Source organism: Leuciscus leuciscus, assembly GCF_965113295.1.
Source record: "Leuciscus leuciscus genome assembly, chromosome: 3".
NCBI classification, from domain to species: Eukaryota; Metazoa; Chordata; class Actinopteri; order Cypriniformes; family Leuciscidae; genus Leuciscus; species Leuciscus leuciscus.
Window position 1 is genome coordinate 18,884,692 of NC_138727.1, and position 20,942 is coordinate 18,905,633.

Consider the following 20,942-nt stretch of genomic DNA (forward strand, 5'->3'; position numbering starts at 1 on the left):
CAAATAATCCTCCCTTTAGATGAGCTTTAGTAACTGACAACTACTAAATGTTTTATAACTACCTGAATTAATCATGAATCACAGTAGGAATGCATATTAATAAAGCATTTATTAACACACTGAGTAACTATTACTAAATGTCTAAATAATAATATGTATAAATGTAAATTTAAATAGCTCATTAATCATTTACTTGCACTTTCTAAATGATATTTAACTATATACTAATGCTTAACTAATTAGTTAGTATAAAGTGTTACCCTTTTATATTTTTTATAAAACAATTTAGTTTGTATTTTGTTTTATATTTCTAATTAGCTTTAATTATTTTTTATTTTTTTTCAGTTTTAGTAATTTTAGTACTTCATCTTATTTCAGTTATTTTCCAAGGCAATTGTTCTAATTTTTGCTAAAGTTTTTCATCTAATATTTTTATATATATTTTTCTGTTACTGAAAATGATTTTTAACAGTTTTGGTTTTAGTTAACATTATCAACATTGCTGACACGCCCCCAAACTCATGTGCCGTTCATGTGCATTCAACTCATAAATACAATCTTTCCAACATGACTTGAATGCATGCGAGTGTGGGCATGGCTTGCCTGTTTGAGCATGCGAGCGTGGTCATTAGATCGGCCACTGTTCTGGAGCTCCAGCTCTTTGTTTCGAATTTTGAGACGACTGAGTTGAGACCTCATCTCTTCCACTTCAGCAGAGACCCTCACCTGAGATGAACTCTGACTCATTAACTCCTCTGCAGAAATGAGTAAGATGATGATTAGATCAAAGGAAGCAGAACAATCAGTGAACAAGCTTGTAATCACAACAGTCATGTGACAAAGACAATAATTTCAAGAGCTAAAAAAAAAAAAATGTGATCAAACAGACTATAAACGATGAGTGCTGACAGTAAACTATCAGCTTATTTAATACTGAAATGCAGTATTTTTAGTACTTTAAATGCATTAGTGATTTTTTACGATAATTAAGGCGGTTGACTTAATGTTAAATTAATTAATTATATATAAAATAATGCATTAAACATTATGCATTTAATCATGCCATGTAATCCCATGTTTAATTTCTGTAAAAATGGATTACCCTACACTCAGACCAATTCAAGCTTGAAGTACCACAATTATGCTTTTGCTTTGATTCGTGAGATGCAGACACACGGAATGCATTGCAAATGGAATGGAACAGAATTCTCAGAACTAGAAACACATTTTTCATATTTGAACTTGACAGCGAAAACCACTGAAAAAAGGGATGTGACAACATGCAAAGAGGCCATCTGATACAAGTCTACATAAACCAACAATTATAAAACAATAGCACTGACAAAACACTGAAAATGCTTCTTGTGTGAAGGTCACATAAGTTTACCTTAGACAGACTGACAAACTCGATTTCAAAATGAACGTCTGTGGACTGTAAACTTCTGTTTAATTGTATGGAAATAAAACAAACCTATAGATATACTAACTTTGTAAAGCAACTTTTTATATAGACTATTTAATGATTTACTAGGCTGTCTTTAAAATATCTTTATTTAGCGGCAGTAAATACTGATTTAAGTAATTCATTTGATAATAATTATTCAGCATATGCAAATAATTTGATCAATAATGATAAGAAAATAGATAAACAACATGCCTTGCACTGTGCATGTGTACCTGACTTGCTCTGTAGCTCATTCTCCTGCAATAATAAGCGTTCTTTAGCAACAGCTAACTCCTCCTCTGCTTTCTTTGCCACAACCTCAGCCTCAGCCACTCGGCGTCGCCCATCCTCCAACTGCTCCTCCATGTCCTGGAAGAGAAATGAATTAGAGAAATGAATAGCTATTACAATTGCTTATAATTAGGTTTAGAGAATGGGTTAGGGGAAATCCCTAACCCGAAGTATTAACTTTCAATGTATTACTCGTACTGTTTGTGATATGGACATGAATGACACTTCAAATCATGAGGCTCGTTAAGGAAAAAATATATAACTTGCACTGAAGGAAGCAACAAAGCCATATGTAAGGGCCAGATTTAATAAACATTCTTAAGAATAAAATTATTATTAACTGCTATTTTCTCGTTTTTAACTTAAGAATAAAGTTAATAATATTTTGTGCACCCAATTTCTTTTGAGTGTTCTTGTCTTTATTCTTAAGATTTTCTTACACCCCAATGACGCTTTGCAAGAATTATAGGAATAACTTCCGTTAAACTACTAACAATCAGCGAAAGGTTCACTCTATGAATGCAATAAGCATTTTCAAAAACTGGGTACAATGAGATGACATTATTCTACTCACCTTTCAACCATCGAACATTAAAAGGAAATATTTAAAAGTGATTTCTGACAGGTTTACCTGCCTAAGAAACATTCCAGTAAACACTGATAATAGGGATTAGAAGTGACAGGAGGAGACAATATTTTTTTCTTTGTTGTTTATGTACTGTATTTTATGTACCTGTTTGTTTCTGAAGTACGTTATTTTGGGGGTTTTGAGATATTTTGTAATAAACTTGATTCAGTCAAACACATTTATATATTTGTTATTGTAATTTCATAATTAGTTTCTTTTTTCTTTATTATTATTTCTTTCTTGGTTTAGTTGGAGGCTTTAAATAAGCCCTTTGGGGGTTTCTGCCTTGTACTTTCTTGTTTTTATTGTATATATTTTATATTTGTGCAAAATAAATAAACTAAAAACTTAAGGATTTGGGGAGATTCTTAGTGCATTCCAGTGAATTATTGATGGGATATCGTAAATTAAATCGGGAGAGCACACCACAAATGCGGAGTATATGTTGTCTTCATCCTGTTACAGAATACAAATGGAAAAAAAAAGAAAATAATCAGGAGGAAAAGAATGCAGCGTATGAAAAGAGCTTGCCATAGATATTCTTGTTTTACCATGTCACATTAATACCAAGTGTTACGTTATTCTCCTGACGTCTGAAAATAGAACGTGAAGGAAATTTTACAGCTAATTCAGTCAAACTGACAGATAAGGACTATTTATAGAAATTTATAATTATTTATTATAAATAATTATTTATTATCTTAGAAATTTCTTCATTTTTTTCTTACTTCAGAAGAAATTTTCGTGAATCTGATCTCAGAATATCACTTCTGGGCAGGATCTTTTAACTAGGAGCAGTACTGATCCACAATCTGATTTCTGAAACTTGATGCAGCCTGAATCATAATAACACCATGTTCATTTGTTGGCCAGAGGAGAACTGAGCCTGGTTTCTCCCAAGATTTTTTTCTCCATTCTGTCACCTTAGGTTCCTTGCCACTGTTGCCTCTGGCTTGCTTAGTTGGGGACACTTAATATTCAACAGTATTATTGATCTGACTGTACTGACGCTGTTGTATGAGAACTGAACTGAGCTGGACGATGACATCACTGCTTTTCCATCATTTAATTATAGATTAAATGAACTAATTTAACAGTTGGTGATCTTTACAATGGAACTGAATGACACTATTTTCTGAGCTGCAGAACAGCCGAAATGAACTCTGTATGCATCATTGAATAATTTTTCTGTTATCACTGTAAAGCCGCTTTGAAACAATCTGTACTGTATAAGGCACTTTATAAATAAAGGTGACTTGACTTGAGCAGTAAGCAACTACCCAGAACACCCTAGCAACCACAAAGCAACACATTAAAAACCATTCTGAACACCCTAGCAACAACCTGACAACCACCAAAACACCACTCACATCATCTTGATAAACCAAAAAAATCTAGTTGACCATTATCCTGCTGGATCCTCTTATTGGATCACCTCATAGCAGAGATGAACAACCGAAACTGCATCATCTGTCAGGCCCATGGAGTGCAAGATGATTTTAAATTTGGCCAATTCTGACCACCTCATGAACACTTTGGCCAAATTCCAAACGGAAGTGAGCATCCCTATGCCCTACTCCCTTCAAAGGGCAGAGCCCTTGAAGTGGGGACTTTGGAGGGATCACAGCTCTTGCGTGCCATTATGTAGCCGGTTTGGAACGCACTTGGTGAAGGGAGCAACGAAAGACAATGTAATTTCCTCATTATCTTCACCTGGGATGTTCCCATGACAACGCAGCACGGTGTTCATCAGCTGAGTAGCTGTTTCTTACGACAGAAATGTCTTATTATTGTTGTTAACATAACTGTTGCAAATATATATAGCCTACATTTTATACAAAAAAAGTTTTTAAATATGCTTAATATATCTGTGTGTGAGTATTTCCCCACTCTCAACTTTAAAACTTGCCGTCTCATCTTTGGACCCTGCTTTACCTAACACATTTCTTACCTATGAAACTGTAAACATAATAAAAATGTGTGAAATACTACGAACAAAACAAAACAACTTGAATTGCTGTGTTTGTAAATTAACTCGAACTCTCCCGCCATCTAGGTTTAAAATGAACCACCAGTATTCGCTGGGTCACATGACCATAAATGATAAAATTACTTCCTTGAAGGGACCACCGCATGTTTCCTTCGCTAACGGCCTTGTGGACGGGCCCTTCATGAAGGGATCTAGTTGTTCACTTTCGTTTGGAACACCCCCACAAATGGCGTCCCATTCCCGAAGGGCCCTTTAAGGACGCAAAAATGCCATTTGGAATTTGCCCTTTGAGCCTACAACTCTTTGATTACATCACAGCAGCTGCTCTGAGTTTGCAGATCTGAGGTGCCTTTGATAAATTTTCTCTGAAGGATGTCAAGCCAAAGCAGAGAAGAGAGGGTGTTACTCATCTCACTCTGTCTGGCTTTTTTTGTCACGTCTAATGCGCATTAGCCGCAGTGTAAAAAGCTGCGTCAGAGATGGTGGTGTCAATGCCTGCTTTTTGCATGCCTGGCAACTCTTACTTATTTAATCACTTGGGTTTATCCTGTTCTAAATACAAAGTGTAATGACTTACTTTTGTGTCCCACATAAAAAAGCCTATGTTATTTTTATTTTCTGCAGGTTCTGTGCAGACTTCGCTGTAGAAATACTGGCTGCAGATCTGTGGGGTATTGTCACAGACTGTTTAAGTCGGGTATGCCATCTGTTTCTGCACAGCTGTGTGTGTCTGAGTGACGGTAATTGTGGGTGTTTGTCTGATCCCTCTAATCTCTGTCTCAATTAGATTCGGAAGTGTCAGTCACAGCGGTAATTACTGCCCCCTTACAATGAGACGAACACCCCGCTGAAAGGTCAGTTACACATGGCCACTCAACTAAATTTATGTGAACTGGCTTGTAAAGCAATACTGATTTGTTTGTACACAATGATTTTTTTTCACTATGCATAAATAGGAAAATGTATATCCACCATATAAATATCCATGAATTACCAAGCCTGGAAGACACAATTTCCAGTTTTTGATAAGGCTTGTTTTTGAAATGTAAAAAGAAAACATGAAAATCTCACTAGACAGCAATAGTACTCGACAGCCCTGATAAATTTAACAAACATAAAATACCATAGCTAAAATTACTCTCAATTTCGGCTGGTCCCATCAGGGATCTCCACAGGTCGCAGCTCCATCATCGACATATTTATTTGGCATATGTTTTACGCAGGAAAACTAAATACAAACATATTAAACATATTTAAAAAACTAACACCCCCCAAAAAACTGCAATACAACTAATAGTCATATATTAAAAAATAACCAAAACTAAATTGGTTAAATTGGTTTTAAATTCATTAAAATAATCAATTAATAATAATAATAATAATGATAATAATAATTATAATAATAATACATTAATAAATAAAAATATAATGAAAATTTTGATTATTGAAAACTAGGCTATAATAACTGTGGCCAGCATTAGTACTTCAAAAAAAAAAGTTGACCAAAAAAAAAAAAACCTGTTATTCTTTAGTCTATTATGGGAGTAAAACACTTCCAATCTTAAGTAAAAAACAATTTCTTGAAAAAAATACAATAAATAAAAATAATGCTTAATACCCCAAAATGAACACAAAGAAAGTAGAAAGGAAAAACATTCAAGATAAGAAATATTTAAGGGTGTTAGATTGTCTCAATTCACCTGGTATGAGCAGATGTGTCAAAAATTGAATTTTGGACCCTGTGTTTGGGTATTCATGTGTACCTCTACTCTCTCCTGAAGTTTGCTGCAGTGTCTGTTGCTCTCATTCAACCTCTGTTCTCGAACCTCCAAGTCTGTCTCTGCTTTTCTCAGCCTCTGCTGAAGCGTTGCATTCTGGGACTTGCGGTTTTCTTGCTCTCTCTGGTGCCACTGGTTGATGTGTTCATTAAGGCTCTGTTGTAGTGTCTTCTTGGCTGCCTCCTGCTCCTCCCTCCTCTCTTCCTCCACGTCCTTCACTCTCTTCTTCCACTCCTCCAAATCTCTCTTCCATTCCTTCTCCGCTCTCTCCTTCTCCTCCCTCAGAACCTGCAGCTCCTTTCTCGCTGTTTTCAACCTTTCTTCACACTCATCCTCTACTCTTTTTCTCTCCCGTGACTCTCTATTCCGCTCTTCTGTTTCTCTGTTCCTCTCCTCGATCTCTCTCTTCCTCTCCTCCTCCACTCTATGCATCTTCTCCTCCTCCTCTCGCTTTCTCTCATCATCTCTGGCTCTGCGTAGCTCTTGGCACTCGTTCTCTAAGCACTTGTTTTCTTCTTGAATTTGTTGCAGTAATTTGTGTTGGTTGTCTCTATCTGTCTGCAGATTCTGGTAGTCTCTGTGCAGATCAGATGTCTCTTGGGTAAGCACAGCTATGCGCTCCGCAAACTCTATTTCAGTCCTCTGTCCACGCTCCTCCACCTGAAATGGACACACATTCACACATCAGATAATGAAGTGATTCAATCCAAGTTGTATTTAATATATCGTTGATACGAATCCATATACAGAAGATATGTGTATGTTTGACCACTTATGTTTTTACTTCCTCTACGGTGGCCTGCAGCTCTAGAAGGCGTGTCCTCAGGATAGATGCTGACTCCTCCTCTTCCTCATCCTGACCTGTGGTTGGCTGGAGGCTGCCCTGTGTCTCCGTGGCAACACGGCGTAACGATTGCAGAGTTGCCTCTTGTTCCTCATTCTTAGTGTTTAAAGAATATATGACCTATACAAAAACAAACACCCATAAATATTATTAAAATACAGTTATAATGGCTGGACAGGCAGGATTGCAGTGCCTGTATTCCAGGTGTACAGCGCTAAGCTAACAGTCTTGTTCTTGCTGATGAAATCGTCCATCTCTCTGATCCAATCAGTTGTACACCCACAGTCTGCAGTTACTGAGCTGCAGTTTATCTAGTACATGAGTGTCTGTCAGGCACGGAGCCAGGATTTGATTGGATGGGCCAGACCAATTGTGGGTGGGCCTTAAATGAAAAACGTTATCAAATAACTGTTTAACCTAATAAAAATGCCTGACTAATATACTGTTATATTATCTGTGCTTACATAATAGAGATTTTAATAGCTTGATGCTCTTTAAATATTTTGTTGCATCGTAAAAAGTTTCGGTGCATAGGACGGACCTATTCGCGATCGCTCTCCTTGGTTCTGACCAAAGAAGAGCACTTTGGAATCTCCATTACGCATCATACCTGGCTGTGCTTTAGTGCATCTCTCTATAGACCTAAGGCCTATAGACTGTAAAAGTGGTCAGGAATCTAATATTTCCCCAAAACATAGTTTAGTTCTCTCGTATAACATGAATATTATACATTATTATACAATATAATATTTCACAATTCTGTTTTCAACAATACAGATCAACAGCACTGCCCGACGACAGTTTCAATCAAATCCAGTCATAAGTGGCAATACACCTTTTTGACGATTTCATACAACATTAATTTCTTTCGATTCCATTAACAACAGACTGAGCTTGGCTTATTATACAGAGAAGATGCATTAAAATGTAGCCTATAGGCTACTACGAGATAATAACTAATACAATAGGCTACCGCCAATTCATTTTTGGCGGTCATCCACAACGATCATCCACAACGAGCTTTCGATTCCATTAACAACAGACTGAGCTTGGCTTATTATACAGAGAAGATGCATTAAAGGGATAGTTCACTTTGAAATTCATTTTTGGTATGTTTTAGCTTACCTCAAGGGCATCCAAGATGTAGGTGTCTTTTTTTCCGCGGTAGTTTCAATTTTGATATTTTTAGGTCAAACCGTTCTTGTCTGTCAGTCATATAATGCAGGTCTATGGTCACGGTCTCAAAACACAAGCACAGAGTCCAAATTAAAACAATTCCCCGTCGTCCAAATTAAACAATTCCCCATCGTAAGTACACATTGATGGCCTGAGACACGAAACGAGCGGTTTGTGTGAGAAAACGAACAGTATTTATATAGTTTTTAGGTCTTATACGCAGCCACGTCCAAGTGATCTGAGGGCGCTCGCGCATCCTGGTGTGTGACGTGTACGCAGACTGGTGCATAGATATATATACACTAGATGTCGCTTTGTCTACGGCAGTTCATTGGAACGAATGTCTTTAAGGTGACATCTAGTGTATATATCTATGCACCAGTCTGCGTACACGTCAGATCAGATCACTCGGACATGTCTGCGTATAAGAGGTAAAAACGATATAAATACTGTTCGTTTTCTCACACAAACCGCTCGTTTCGTGTCTCAGGCCATCAATGTGTACTTACGATGGGGAATTGTTTAATTTGGACGACGGGGAATTGTTTTAATTTGGACTCTGTGCTTGTGTTTTGAGACCGTGACCATAGACCTGCATTATATGACTGACAGACAAGAACGGTTTGACCTAAAAATATCAAAATTGAAACTACCGCGGAAAAAAAGACACCTACATCTTGGATGCCCTTGAGGTAAGCTAAAACATACCAAAAATGAATTTCAAAGTGAACTATCCCTTTAAAATGTAGCCTATAGGCTACTACGAGATAATAACTAATACGGCTACCGCCAATTCATTTTTTAAATTGTTTTGAAAACTCGACTGGTGCTAGGTGACGTCACCTCGCCCCATTGGATCCACAATGAGCTGTATTTAGAGCTTGATTAAATAAATGCTTCGTTTATAATAGGGAGGACGTCTTAAGCTATGAAACTTTGAAAACTAAACATTTAGACTATTTTAGCACAAATGATGAGCTTATTTGCTGATTTTTTATAATTCTTGACCAAATTAAAATATATATGAAATGTTTTTTGTTTTTTTTAAAGAAAAGTTTTGGGTGGGCCTGTTGAAAAGTGGGTGGTCCTAGACCCATAACGCCGTGCCTGGTGTATGTTATAATGCGCATACGTCTGTTTTAACCTTGGTTGTGCTCAGCTGTTCGAATGTGTTTGGCACTTTGACATTGGTGTCCCATGGCATTTCCCAAGCATTAGAGGCACTAATCCCAAGTTTTTGTTGTGAGAATGTCTAGATATGTTAGATAAACTATTTTCATAATATAAAATTAAAACAACATGAAAAGGATTTTAAGATCGGTTGAATTGATATTTAATCTATTGTAGTAAGAAACTACAATTCCCAATCCCACCCAGTCTCAAACTCCCATATTTTGTGCACAACCACATGATTTTTTCTTCATTACAAAATGTAACATTCCATTAAGTTGTGACACCCAAGAAGAAGCATAATTTGAACCCTTTCTACACTATGCTGGGAAGACAAGTAAATAATTTAATTACATTTACTATGTTTTTACAAATACAGTGTGATGACTTTATTCTTGATTCTAAATCGTTCAATCCATTATTGTAAGAAAAATATATTATTTTTTTTTGTGAAAATAGAATTTGATCAATTACTACAAACAAACCAACATTTGGTCCCCAAACACTGAGTGATCATTTCATTTAGGCTAAATGTACAACCCTGTTTTCCATTCTGCATAGTTTTATTTTAGTTCCATTTAACTCTATTTAATAATTACACAATTTATTTTGAATGGCATTATTTTTTATTCACGTTTGAAAAAACACCTCTAATAAAAATAAACAGAAAAAAGTTAGTATTGAGTTACTCAGATACATTTTCTAAGGGTTAATCACCTCCTTTCACTGAATATTTATTTTTGACAAAAAAAAAAAAAAAAAAAAAACTATTTTGTACCCTATTTGTGGAAAGTGCATTTGTATATTTGAGTCTGAATGAGTAGGCATGAGAGAGGCCTAATATATGTGTCACTTTGGCTCTTCATCAATGTGTCCTACCCACAAGTCCCCATGCCTGGGGTGTCAACAGATTCCAAACGTCTCACTCATCCCTCCAGCGGGTCGTGTGCTACCATGACGCCTCACTGTCTGTCGTTTATCGCCACTGCAGCAGAGCTGGACATTCCGTATGATAAACTGCCAGGAAGTCACTCTCTCCTTTTCACTCACCCGTCTGGCCGTCTCTCTCTCACTATCTCTTTTCCTGGCCCCCAGTGTTTCTGTAAGCCAACCACCTTCTCTCTCTCTCTCTCTCTCTCTCTCCCCTGACTCCACTTTATAACTTCACCCTCTGTCTATTTCCTCCCTCTCTTTCTCTCTCAGTCCTTGAATATGAACTCTCATGTTTTACGGTGCACAGAATTAAAGGTAAATGCCATATATCTGTACGACTGAAATGTCTGCTAGCTTTATATAGAGTGACAGCACTCATAACTTAACTTGCAGACTGGAACGGACTAGGAAAGAGAGAACATTAGGATAAAGAGCAGATTGAAGGAGGAGAGTGAATGATTTTTGTGTATACATAAATGAAAATTTAACATAGAAAATGCTGAAATACCTGTCTCTCTATATATATTTGTCTCTGTTTTTATCCTCTGCAAATATGGCACCTTGCCAGACTAAGGTCCATGCTAATGAAACCTGATACAGGCGGTCTTAATTTCCTTCTCCCTCCTTAACAGACACAAATGACAGAAGCACATGCGTTTCTCTATCCATTTGTCAGCATTTCAAAACTTTATATAACAGTCTATGCATGTGTGTGTGTGTGTGTGTGTGTGTGTGTGTGTGTGTGTGTGTGTGTGTGTGAGAGAGAGTGTAAAGATTGGCTGATTGGCTATTAATGGTTTTTATCAATCATCAGCCAGATGATGTTATCATTATATCTGTGGTGTGGACTTCCCTATTCTCATATAATTATTGTTATAGGCAAGTTATCATCATCATCATTGATGTGAATGACCCTTAATGCTACTGAAAAGTCAAATAAACATGGTTCTGTACTGTTGCTAATATGTGACCCTGGATCACAAAACCAGTCACAAGTCGCACAGGTAAATTTGTGGCAATAGCCAAAAATACATTGTATGGGTCAAAATTATAGATTTTTCTTTTATGCCAAAAATCATGAGTAAAGTAAAGATCATGTTCCATGAAGATATTTTGTACATTTCCTACCGTAAATATATAAAACATTTATTTTTGTGAGTGAATGCAGCACAATCACGAACATTAATGGACAATTTTAAAGGTGATTTCTCAATTTTTTTAATTTTTTTTTCACCCTCAGATTCCAGAATAGTTGTATCTCGGCCAAATATTGTCCTATCCTAACAAACCATACATCAATGGAAAGCTTATGTATTCAGCTTTCATATAATGTGTAAATCTCAATTTATAAAAATTGAAGCATGTCTGCTGGTTTTGTGGTCCAGGGTCACATTTAAGTAACCAGATTTTCTATGTCAAAGGTTTTCAGCTATCTTTGTTTGATTATGAGTGTGAGTTGGCTTGCCTAGCCAGACATGCATGGGACAAAGCTGGCCAATAACTCTCCAAGAGGCCGTCTAATATCTAAAGTGACCAACCACAATTTGTTTTAGTTCAGTTTATTTGATACAAATACTACCTATGAAAGATTGTTTCCAGTCTTTTTTTCCTGAGGAAAAAAAAGTCAGAATTACTTGAATTTTCAAGTTTAGAATTGCCAGATATAACTCGCAATTGCGAGTTATAATGTCAGAATTGCGGGATATAAACTTCTTTGCGGGATTGCGGGATATTGCAGGATGACTAGAATCCTGCATAATACCTAGTGCCTTCTTAGAGCTGCGTTTCCAGTAAATGTTTTGGAGTGGTTCAAGTAGAACCCCAAAAATTTTAGATGCAGTTTTTACCACCTTTGTCAGAAGATTAAGATGTCTTTGACACAACAAACGTTAGAATTATATTCTCTTGAATTTTGATATGGCCGACACACAACCAAAGAGACGAAGTTCCGATGAACAAATAGCAAAGAAGATTGAAAAGGAGAAGGAATGCACAATTTACATCGGAAAAGCCTGTTTCGGGAAGCATGGAAGGGAGGGGGAGGGGACGGGATGAGGAGGAGGGAGGGTCGAGCTATGTTTGACAATACTTCGAACGTCAACAAGAAGTGACGTCACCCAACATCGCTTAGAGCACCTTTAAAATGCCTCCACGACCTGCTTTTGAAGAAATATCGTAGTATCAATCGTGCTACTACAGTGCATTCTATCAGTTCAGTTCTGGCGCCTCCATCTCCACATACTCAACGCGACGTACATTCACACGTCATCACATGTTAACGCAGTGGTTACACTCACGGGACGGGTCATGACTCATTTCAGTTTATAAAAGTTAATTATTTGCCTGTGCATTAAAGCTTTGCCGGTTAAACATTTCATTCGCGTGCAGTTGCGCAGTTCTAACTAACACTTGTGTGCCTGGCATGGTTACTGGAAGTTATCTTTCAGGTCTTATTGCACTCATTTTTATTATTCCGCTACAGTCAAATACACACAAGGTTTACATAAACACAGTTGGTTAACTTATGACTAAAGTGAAAGCACACATTTGAGAGAAAATAGGATGCGTGTCATATGGGTGTCCATTAGAAGCGCCGGTCTTAAAGTGACAGTAGCCCAATAGTAAACATGCTGCAGCTTGTCCTTGAAGGGATAGTTCACCCAAAAATGAAAATTCTGTCATTATTTACTCACTCTAATGTTGTTCCAAGCCTGTATTAATTTCTTTCTTGTGCTGAAAAAAAGAGAGAGAGAGAGAAAAAAAAAAGAATATATTTAGAAGAATATGGCTATCCAAACAGTTGCTGGTCCCCATTGACTTCCATAGGAAAAAATATACTATAGAAGTCACTGGGGACCAGCAACTGTTTGGTTACCCACATTCTTCAAAATAACTTTTATTTTCTACAGAAGAAAGACACTTATTCAGGTTTAAAACAACTTGAGAGAGTAAATGATGACAATTTTCATTTTGGGGGGGAACTTATTATTAAAACATCAAAACACATTATTAAAACATCAAAACACAAAGAGAAAATCACTCACTGCTCTTGACTGAGAACTTTACAAGTAGCTTTAATAAGAATCAATGTATGTGATGTCTTTAATTTCTTTCTTGAATGCTACTGTTAAATACACCTACAGTAGCTGAAAAAATAAAGAACAGTTTATTTAATTTGTATATTATGTAGTGTATAGCCTATTTTTATTTGCGCCACTTTGGCCTTATTGTCTGCCATTCTTTTTTTATTTCATATTTTGTTACCTTATATGGCTGTAATGCTCAGCACTTGCAAATAGTAAAACCAACATGAAAGAGAATCGTGATAAAATCGTGAATTGTGATTTTCCTGAAAAAAATCATGATATGATAATTTTGCCATATCGCCCACCCCTAATCTGAAACAACAAACATTTAACAAATTCAGTGATTCATTATTCCTCACAAATGTTCATAATGTCAACCTGATACTTTTTAAACAATTTTGTTTCCTGGAAGAGTTATAAAATGACTAAATGTTAGGTTGCAGTCACTCAAAGCAAATAATGCTGTCACAAAAGCATTGTTAGCCAACTATGGTCGCAAATTCCAACATTACCAACATTGTTAAACGATTCTTCGTTTCCCAAAACCATAGTTCCAACGCAACACAAACAGCAATGCAAACTTGTGTAGTTGAAGTTACATCTCAAAACCTGTTAGAAGAAGCATAATTTCTTGTAAGTATGACACACTAACTTAAATAGATCATATTCTTGAGCAAAATAAGCAATCTAACATGCAGTACATTCTACATTCTACATTTGTCAATTTATTTAAATATACTTTTTTATGCCACAAACAATTAGCGGCCTTTTGAAGAGTGCGCAAGGGAATGCCACGATTAATTAAACATTAAAGAAGGCAAAATGACAGGAAACATGTTCTTCACAGCAGTGACTCGAATAACTTATGTTGAGGAGAAAAAACAGCTTTCTATTGTTCATCTCAATTAATAATAATAATCTCACATTAACTGCAACCTCGATTCAATTACTTAGCAAAAGTTATTACTCCACCTCCTGAATGTGATGTCATTAATGACAGTCCCATTTAAACCAACATGGCTGAAATGATGGAGGTGTGATCATGCTATATGGTTTTGGGAAACTAGCTAGTTAATGACTAGCTAGTTAGATGTGACTAGCTAGTTAATTTCTCCAACGATGCATCATAGTGTTTAAGCAGCAAGTTATGTCATTGTACAGGAAACGCACCCCATTCCCATCATGCTCTCATCAGACCAAAGTAGATCAAATCTCCTAAACTCCTGATCGGTAAAAATAGTGTGCCTTGTTGTGTAGCATTACCAAGTGTCACAAATCTGAGCTGAATGTAGAGAGGGTATGACTCAAACATCTGTTCTTATAGACAGACACACACACACACACACACACACACACACACACACACACACACACACACGCACACACACACACAAAGCTAAAGATAACCTGTAGGAGTATGTTTACATGATGATAGCAAGCGGGATTCCACAGCTCACAGGCATACTCTCACACATGCATACATACACACTCACAACGTGGCAGGTTTGAATTTCGAGTCCTGGCCTATTTTCTTCAGTAACAGTGCTGCCATTTTCGAGGTCTCTAACCTCAATGGACCTTAGTCAAGGCAGACACCATTTTTTTTATTTGACAAGAATGAAAACGAGGCTTTGAGGGACAGTCCGTTCAATAACTTGCACTGTTGTATACCTGTGTATAAAATATTACAAAAACTGCTTTCCAAAATCAATTCCAGAGGAAAACAGCCCATAGAATCGGCTTACATCCCTCACAGCCTTGTTTTCATTCTCAGTAAATATGGCATCTTTCCTGACTAAGGTCCATATTAATAAAACCTGATACACACTCTCTCACTTTCCTTCTCCCGCCTCAACAGACCCAAATAACTGTGTATGCATTAGCCATTAATAGTGTGTTGATATTACAGCCTTTAACCTTATGTTTTCAAAGTTACACTTTATAATTGTCCAAGGGGATTCATTTTTCACACAATGACAGATATAGTTATGGCCATTGATTTTATCATACATCATCAAGGTGCAGTCTATAAAAAAATGCATAATTCAAACTGAAACGCCAGTGTTCAACAATAAAGTGTGTAAATGTGTTTGCTTCTATTAGGGAGTTTTGCTGATAAAATTTAATTTTGTGCTGATTTACATTTAATTTCATGTGTTGTGATTGTGAAAAGCGTGGAGGCTAAACTTTAGGCAGTTTGGCCACTGGTATTGTAACATATGGTTTTAATACACAGTGACAAACAGTATCATAAATATGTGCTTTATTCCAAGAGCATAGAGAATATGAGCTTTTTAAGCCTTATTTTAAGAAATATTTCTTTTTCTGTTTTAGTCCTATTGTTTAACCTCCTTAACATTATATACTTCATAGTTGGCCAAGTCATTTTTCACAGTGTCAGACATACCAAAAAAATAAAATAAAAAAAGATTTGCTTTTAATTGGCATATGCTAAAGAGTCTATGATTGGATCATTATTGCAATGCTTATTATGTTTCTAGCATGTTATATGTTTGGGAACAGTTCTTTTAACCCTAATTGATGGAGCGTGTAGCTTTTCATTTCTTAAACAACCATATAGGAAGACACATCATGGCCATATTCCAGGATGACAATGTTAAGACTCATCAGGCTTAAATTGTGAAAGAATGGTTGGGAGGGGGGATAAAAAATAATTTTCACACATAAATTGGCACCTCTGAGCATTTTCACTGGCCCACAATCGATACCATGTGGAAAAACAGCCATATATATATATTTTTTGGCAGCAGGTATATTAGGCTGCTGTAACTTTAAGACCTGACACACGGATCCATTATACTGCTACACATGCGTTTTCTCTCTCAATCTCAACTGTTTACATTCACTTAAAACATAACTGAATGTGTTTACGTGAATATTCACCAAGATCAGCATTTTGAAATTTTTTGTGTATTTGACTGTTTAAAGGTTTGTATCAGCGATTTCAGGCCCAAACATAAATTATCACATTCATCTAATCTTTCCTAACGATCCGCTAGCTGCTCGCTCCATAAGCATGCCGTCAAAAAAACGTGTCTCTGTAGGCAGCCTAGGCTCTGAGATCTGCACACAAAAACAATTGGTTTCACCAACCACTCAAAACCAAAATAAATAGTGTTCCAACCAATCACCGACAGGGGTGGGTGTTGTGAGGTTTTGCGCTCGTGCACGGCTGCCTATGACGGCTGCACGCGAAAACCTCACAACACCCACCCCTGTCGGTGATTGGTTGGAACACTATTTATTTAGGTCGCTGTATACCAAATCGCTGATACAACCGTTAAGGTCAATAAGCACCGAAAAATAACTCAATTTAGTACTGAGAGGCAAAAAACTTCGTACTTTGGGTGTAAGCACAAAATCTGCAGGAATTAATACAATTATGCGCAATATGCGCATCCCACACCAACATTTAAGCCCTTTAACACCAACAACATTCATCCAGAGCATATGAAACGAGTGAGTGAAGGGAGGTGGGTTTGTGTGTCAACTCGTTGACGGAGAGATAAGAGAGTGAGAAAGATATTTTTCAGTTTATCGTTTCAGATATTTCAGTATCAATATGTATCGAAACATTGCACTACATTGCACTTAGTTTATTATTTCAGCTGCCTTTTTAAAAGACTACAATTTAAAAATGTATATATTATATATAAAATTCAACCGGCCAAAGTTGGACAATAGGAGTGGCTGCGTTACACGCCACTGCTGAAATCCACCCGCATTTGGCGATTTGGCGGGTGTTAAATGTCAAACCCTGGCAATGATGTGTCTTCCTACATGGTTGGTTAAGAAATGAAAAGCTACACACTTTATCAATTAGGGTTAGAAGAACTGTTGCCAAACATTCAACATGCTAGAAACATAATAATCACTGCAATAATTATCCAATCACTTAAGCATTTGCCTATTAAAATCCAAACAGCGACTTCTTTTGATTGTGATTTTTTTTTATTGATTTTATCATACATAACCTAGTTGCAGTTTAATAAAAAAAATGCATAAATCACTGAAACTCCAGAGTTCGACAACCTGGCAAAGTATGTAAGTTGTAATTTATTGATGTTCTTTTTTTTTTTTTTTTGGTTCACATATATTTAATTTCATGTGTTGTGAAAAGTGTTGCTTAGTCACTTGTTACCAGATCAGATGCATTTTATCCAACGTGACAAACAGTGTTGCAATTGTATTTGTAAGAGCTTTGTTTCAATGGCACAATGTGTAGGGCAGGAGGGGTATCCCAACAACTGTTCAGATTTTCCATATCAAGATTCAAACTAGCAACATGTGTTCACTTCACATTCACAACACCTTGGCTATACCCTGCCACTAGAATGCATTTCTGGCCTGTCTAATGGAAACGTAATAAGCCTACATCTAAAACAATCTAATATTAACAACACTATTTACAGGATTAATTCACCCAAATATTTAATTCTGACAATTACTTAAAATAACATTTCATGACATTTCAAACCTGTATGACTTTCTTTCTTCTGAAGAACACAAAAGAAGACATTTTTAAAAATGTTGATAAACAAACTATGTTGGTTATAACATTAACATCCATTGTAAGGACCACTGAGACATTTCTCAAAATATCTTATTTTACATTTCTATAATGCATTCAGATCCAATTGATATGAGTTATTTAAGCCTAAATGGTTCTATTACAGTCTTAGTAAAGATGGCCAAAAAGAACATCAGATAAAAACATAGGCATCATTGGCAATAACACAATATAGGCCTATATACTGTACAGTACTTAATGATTACAATATTAATGTAGGCTACTGTTCATTTTGATTATTGGCATATATGCTAAAACAAACATTACCACTGTATGTCATAAACATAATTCCAGCGTGCTTCTTTGCTTGTGGAACAAACAAAACTAACAAATGTGGCTAAACCGAACTAGTGTATCAGACAACAAATGTATCAGAGAACTGTCTTTTGCCAGGCTGAACAAGTCTGTTACGTTTGCCTCAACCATATTGCTTCTACGGGTCATAACAACTGGATGCTGCTTGTGAAGGGGTGGTTCCTAGTACACACACGCGCGCGCGCGCACACACGCACACACACCCTGATAATAGATAACCGCACATTTCTGTTGCCAGTGATCACCCACGGGTCAGATTATTTTAGATGAGCCAATCGTAGTGTGAACTTCAGTAGCCCCCTCTGAACTTAAACTCAATGAAAGCGCGTTTGCTACCATACAACATCTCAAACGTAATGTGTCTTATAGGCTACCTTCTGCCTGGTTCTTCTGCATCACCTGTGATGGAAAGACAGTGATGCGACGCTGAGAGCATTAAAACCCTGTTGCATTCCAGTGCCAGTGGGTTAGGGAGGATAAAATACTGATATGTGTCAATAATGTATATTTACAGAATGTCGTCTGTCACGTAAAGGATGTAATGGTTATATAGCGTACAATTGGCGCAGTAGCAGAAAGGTGTATTAGCATACATATAAATACAATCATACATACAAACACACACCTCTGCGGCACGTTAAGTGAATGGATATCCAGGAAACAGTTTAGTAAATGAGTCCCGTTAGTTGAGTAGTAAAATTACGCACTTACCTTTGTCAGCTGCGCTATTTTCTTGCACATTTTCGTGTGCATTTGATAATCATACATTTCCTTCTCTACAATCACATTGGGGATGTCCGCAATAGAGGTCCCGTTACATGCACAGCTGCCGCCGGGGGACTGGTTCATTTTCCCAGAGCTGGAAGCCATAATAACCAGTCAGATCAAGCTGATCAATCACAAACTGGGATGCGCAACACACTGGTCGCCTGTACGTGATCCTGAAGGTAGAGTCCTTACGACAGCCGAAAGCATTCTGCATGCTGCAACAGCGACCGGCGAACACCCTCCCGCTCCGCCGTGAAGCTGCCCCCGGTGAGAGCACTGCTCACAAGATAATGCCATCGGTACACGACTCACTGACAGTGTCACTGACACTGACGGCATGCGCCCCCAGCCCGCCCGGACACCTGTCTCTCACCCGGGGCGTGACTACAGTCTTACATTACAAGTCACGGGTACTGCAGTGTAATCTTAAGCCTGTTTTATGCTTCTGCGTCGAATCGACGGCGTACCCCCGCGGACCCCTCTGCGTCGACGCGAACCTCGACGCGACCCCTCCGCCGTAGCTTGACGTGCACCTCCAAAAAATTGTAACTACGCGTCGCGGTGACGCAGACCGCAGGGGCTGTGATTGGTCAGATTATACATCATTTCCGGAGTAAAATTTATTAAAATAGAAAACAGTCATTTTAAATTGTCATAAAATATGTTTTGTTTTATTGTTTTTTATATACTAAACACAGCCTTGGTGAGCAGAAGAGACTTCTTTTAAAAACATTAAAAATCTTACCGATCTAAAACTTTTGACCGGTAGTGTATATGTATATATTTATATATATTCTTTTCTTTTTTTGTTGTTGCTAGAAATAAACTTCAATCAATCAAATCAATGTTTGTTGTTTATTTACAATACAATGTTCACGGGTACATCATGGATATCAAGTAATTAACCAAGTCTGCCACGGGACACTACATTATCCTGCCATGGCACCGTGGTCGAACCCATTTTGTAGCCCAACCCGGTGATCTTTGCACCCGAAGATAAAATCTTTAAAGTCACTGCCAGTCTCTGAGCGAGGTCAATAGGCATACTGTGTGTAGTCTGATGCTGTATTAACGGCTTTAAACGATGAACAAGATCGTCAAATCGACCTTTCGACATCCGAAAATACTTAAAGTGCATTTCTTCGTCCAAGTCCCTCAGCGGTCGAACAACCGTAACAAATTCGCCAATCCTTCCCCTGTCTTCGTGCACTGGTCGTACAGACCACCTTCGCTGACGTCTTTTTCTTCTACGATTAAACATTTGCAATAAAATCATTTGTTGATTAGCTCCAGCTGCAACAACACTCTCTCTCTTTCGCTCGCCATTGTCGGAAATGAAAAAGCGGAACCGGCGCATGGAACCAAAACAAACTAGGAAAGAGATTCGCGAACCACACCACCCCCCTAGCGTTCTGGCGGTGAAATGCACCGCGATGCAACGCAACCCGACGCAGAACCATAAAACGGTCACGACGCCGTTGGAGTGACGGCGTAGCTACGCCGTGGAGTTGACGCAGAAGCATAATGAGGGCTTTAGCCCCTCCCATGAACACCAACACGCCCAACAGCACAACAAGCATCAATTTCCTTGATAACCCGGTTACTCCCTTTTGATATGTTAGTGTTTGAAGATTTAAATCGTTTTGTATGAACAATTCTAAACAACAAACAAAACTGCAGGCAGGCTAACTAATAAATAAATATAATTGATTTTTGTCCCCAAAATATAGAGAGCGTTAGAGGGCCAGGTAAATTCTAAAGGTAGCCAAGGTGAAATCCCCTGAACCATATTTCGAAGTCTGAACCATGTTTCGTTATTATGTTTGTCAATATTCATAATGTCAATATTCTTAACGTTACTCGTCGTGCTAAATGCCGTTTTTGTACAGGACTTGAGATGAAATGTGGTTTGCTGCCTTTAGTCTAAC

At 37.4% G+C, this 20,942-nt stretch overlaps 1 protein-coding gene across 1 annotated transcript in view; it reads right to left on the minus strand.

Moving 5' to 3' along the window:
• fam184b (family with sequence similarity 184 member B) overlaps window positions 1–19,636 on the minus strand; it is a 47,594-nt gene extending 27,958 nt beyond the window's left edge. The window contains exons 1-5 of the mRNA XM_082164361.1: window positions 18,958–19,636; window positions 6,916–7,095; window positions 6,117–6,791; window positions 1,678–1,813; window positions 604–755 (exon numbers count right to left, since the gene is read on the minus strand). Coding sequence (XP_082020487.1) covers window positions 604–755; window positions 1,678–1,813; window positions 6,117–6,791; window positions 6,916–7,095; window positions 18,958–19,116 — 1,302 coding nt within the window. The 5' untranslated portion in view covers window positions 19,117–19,636. The remainder of the gene's footprint in view (window positions 1–603; window positions 756–1,677; window positions 1,814–6,116; window positions 6,792–6,915; window positions 7,096–18,957) is intronic.
• Between the last annotated feature and the right edge of the window lie 1,306 nt (window positions 19,637–20,942).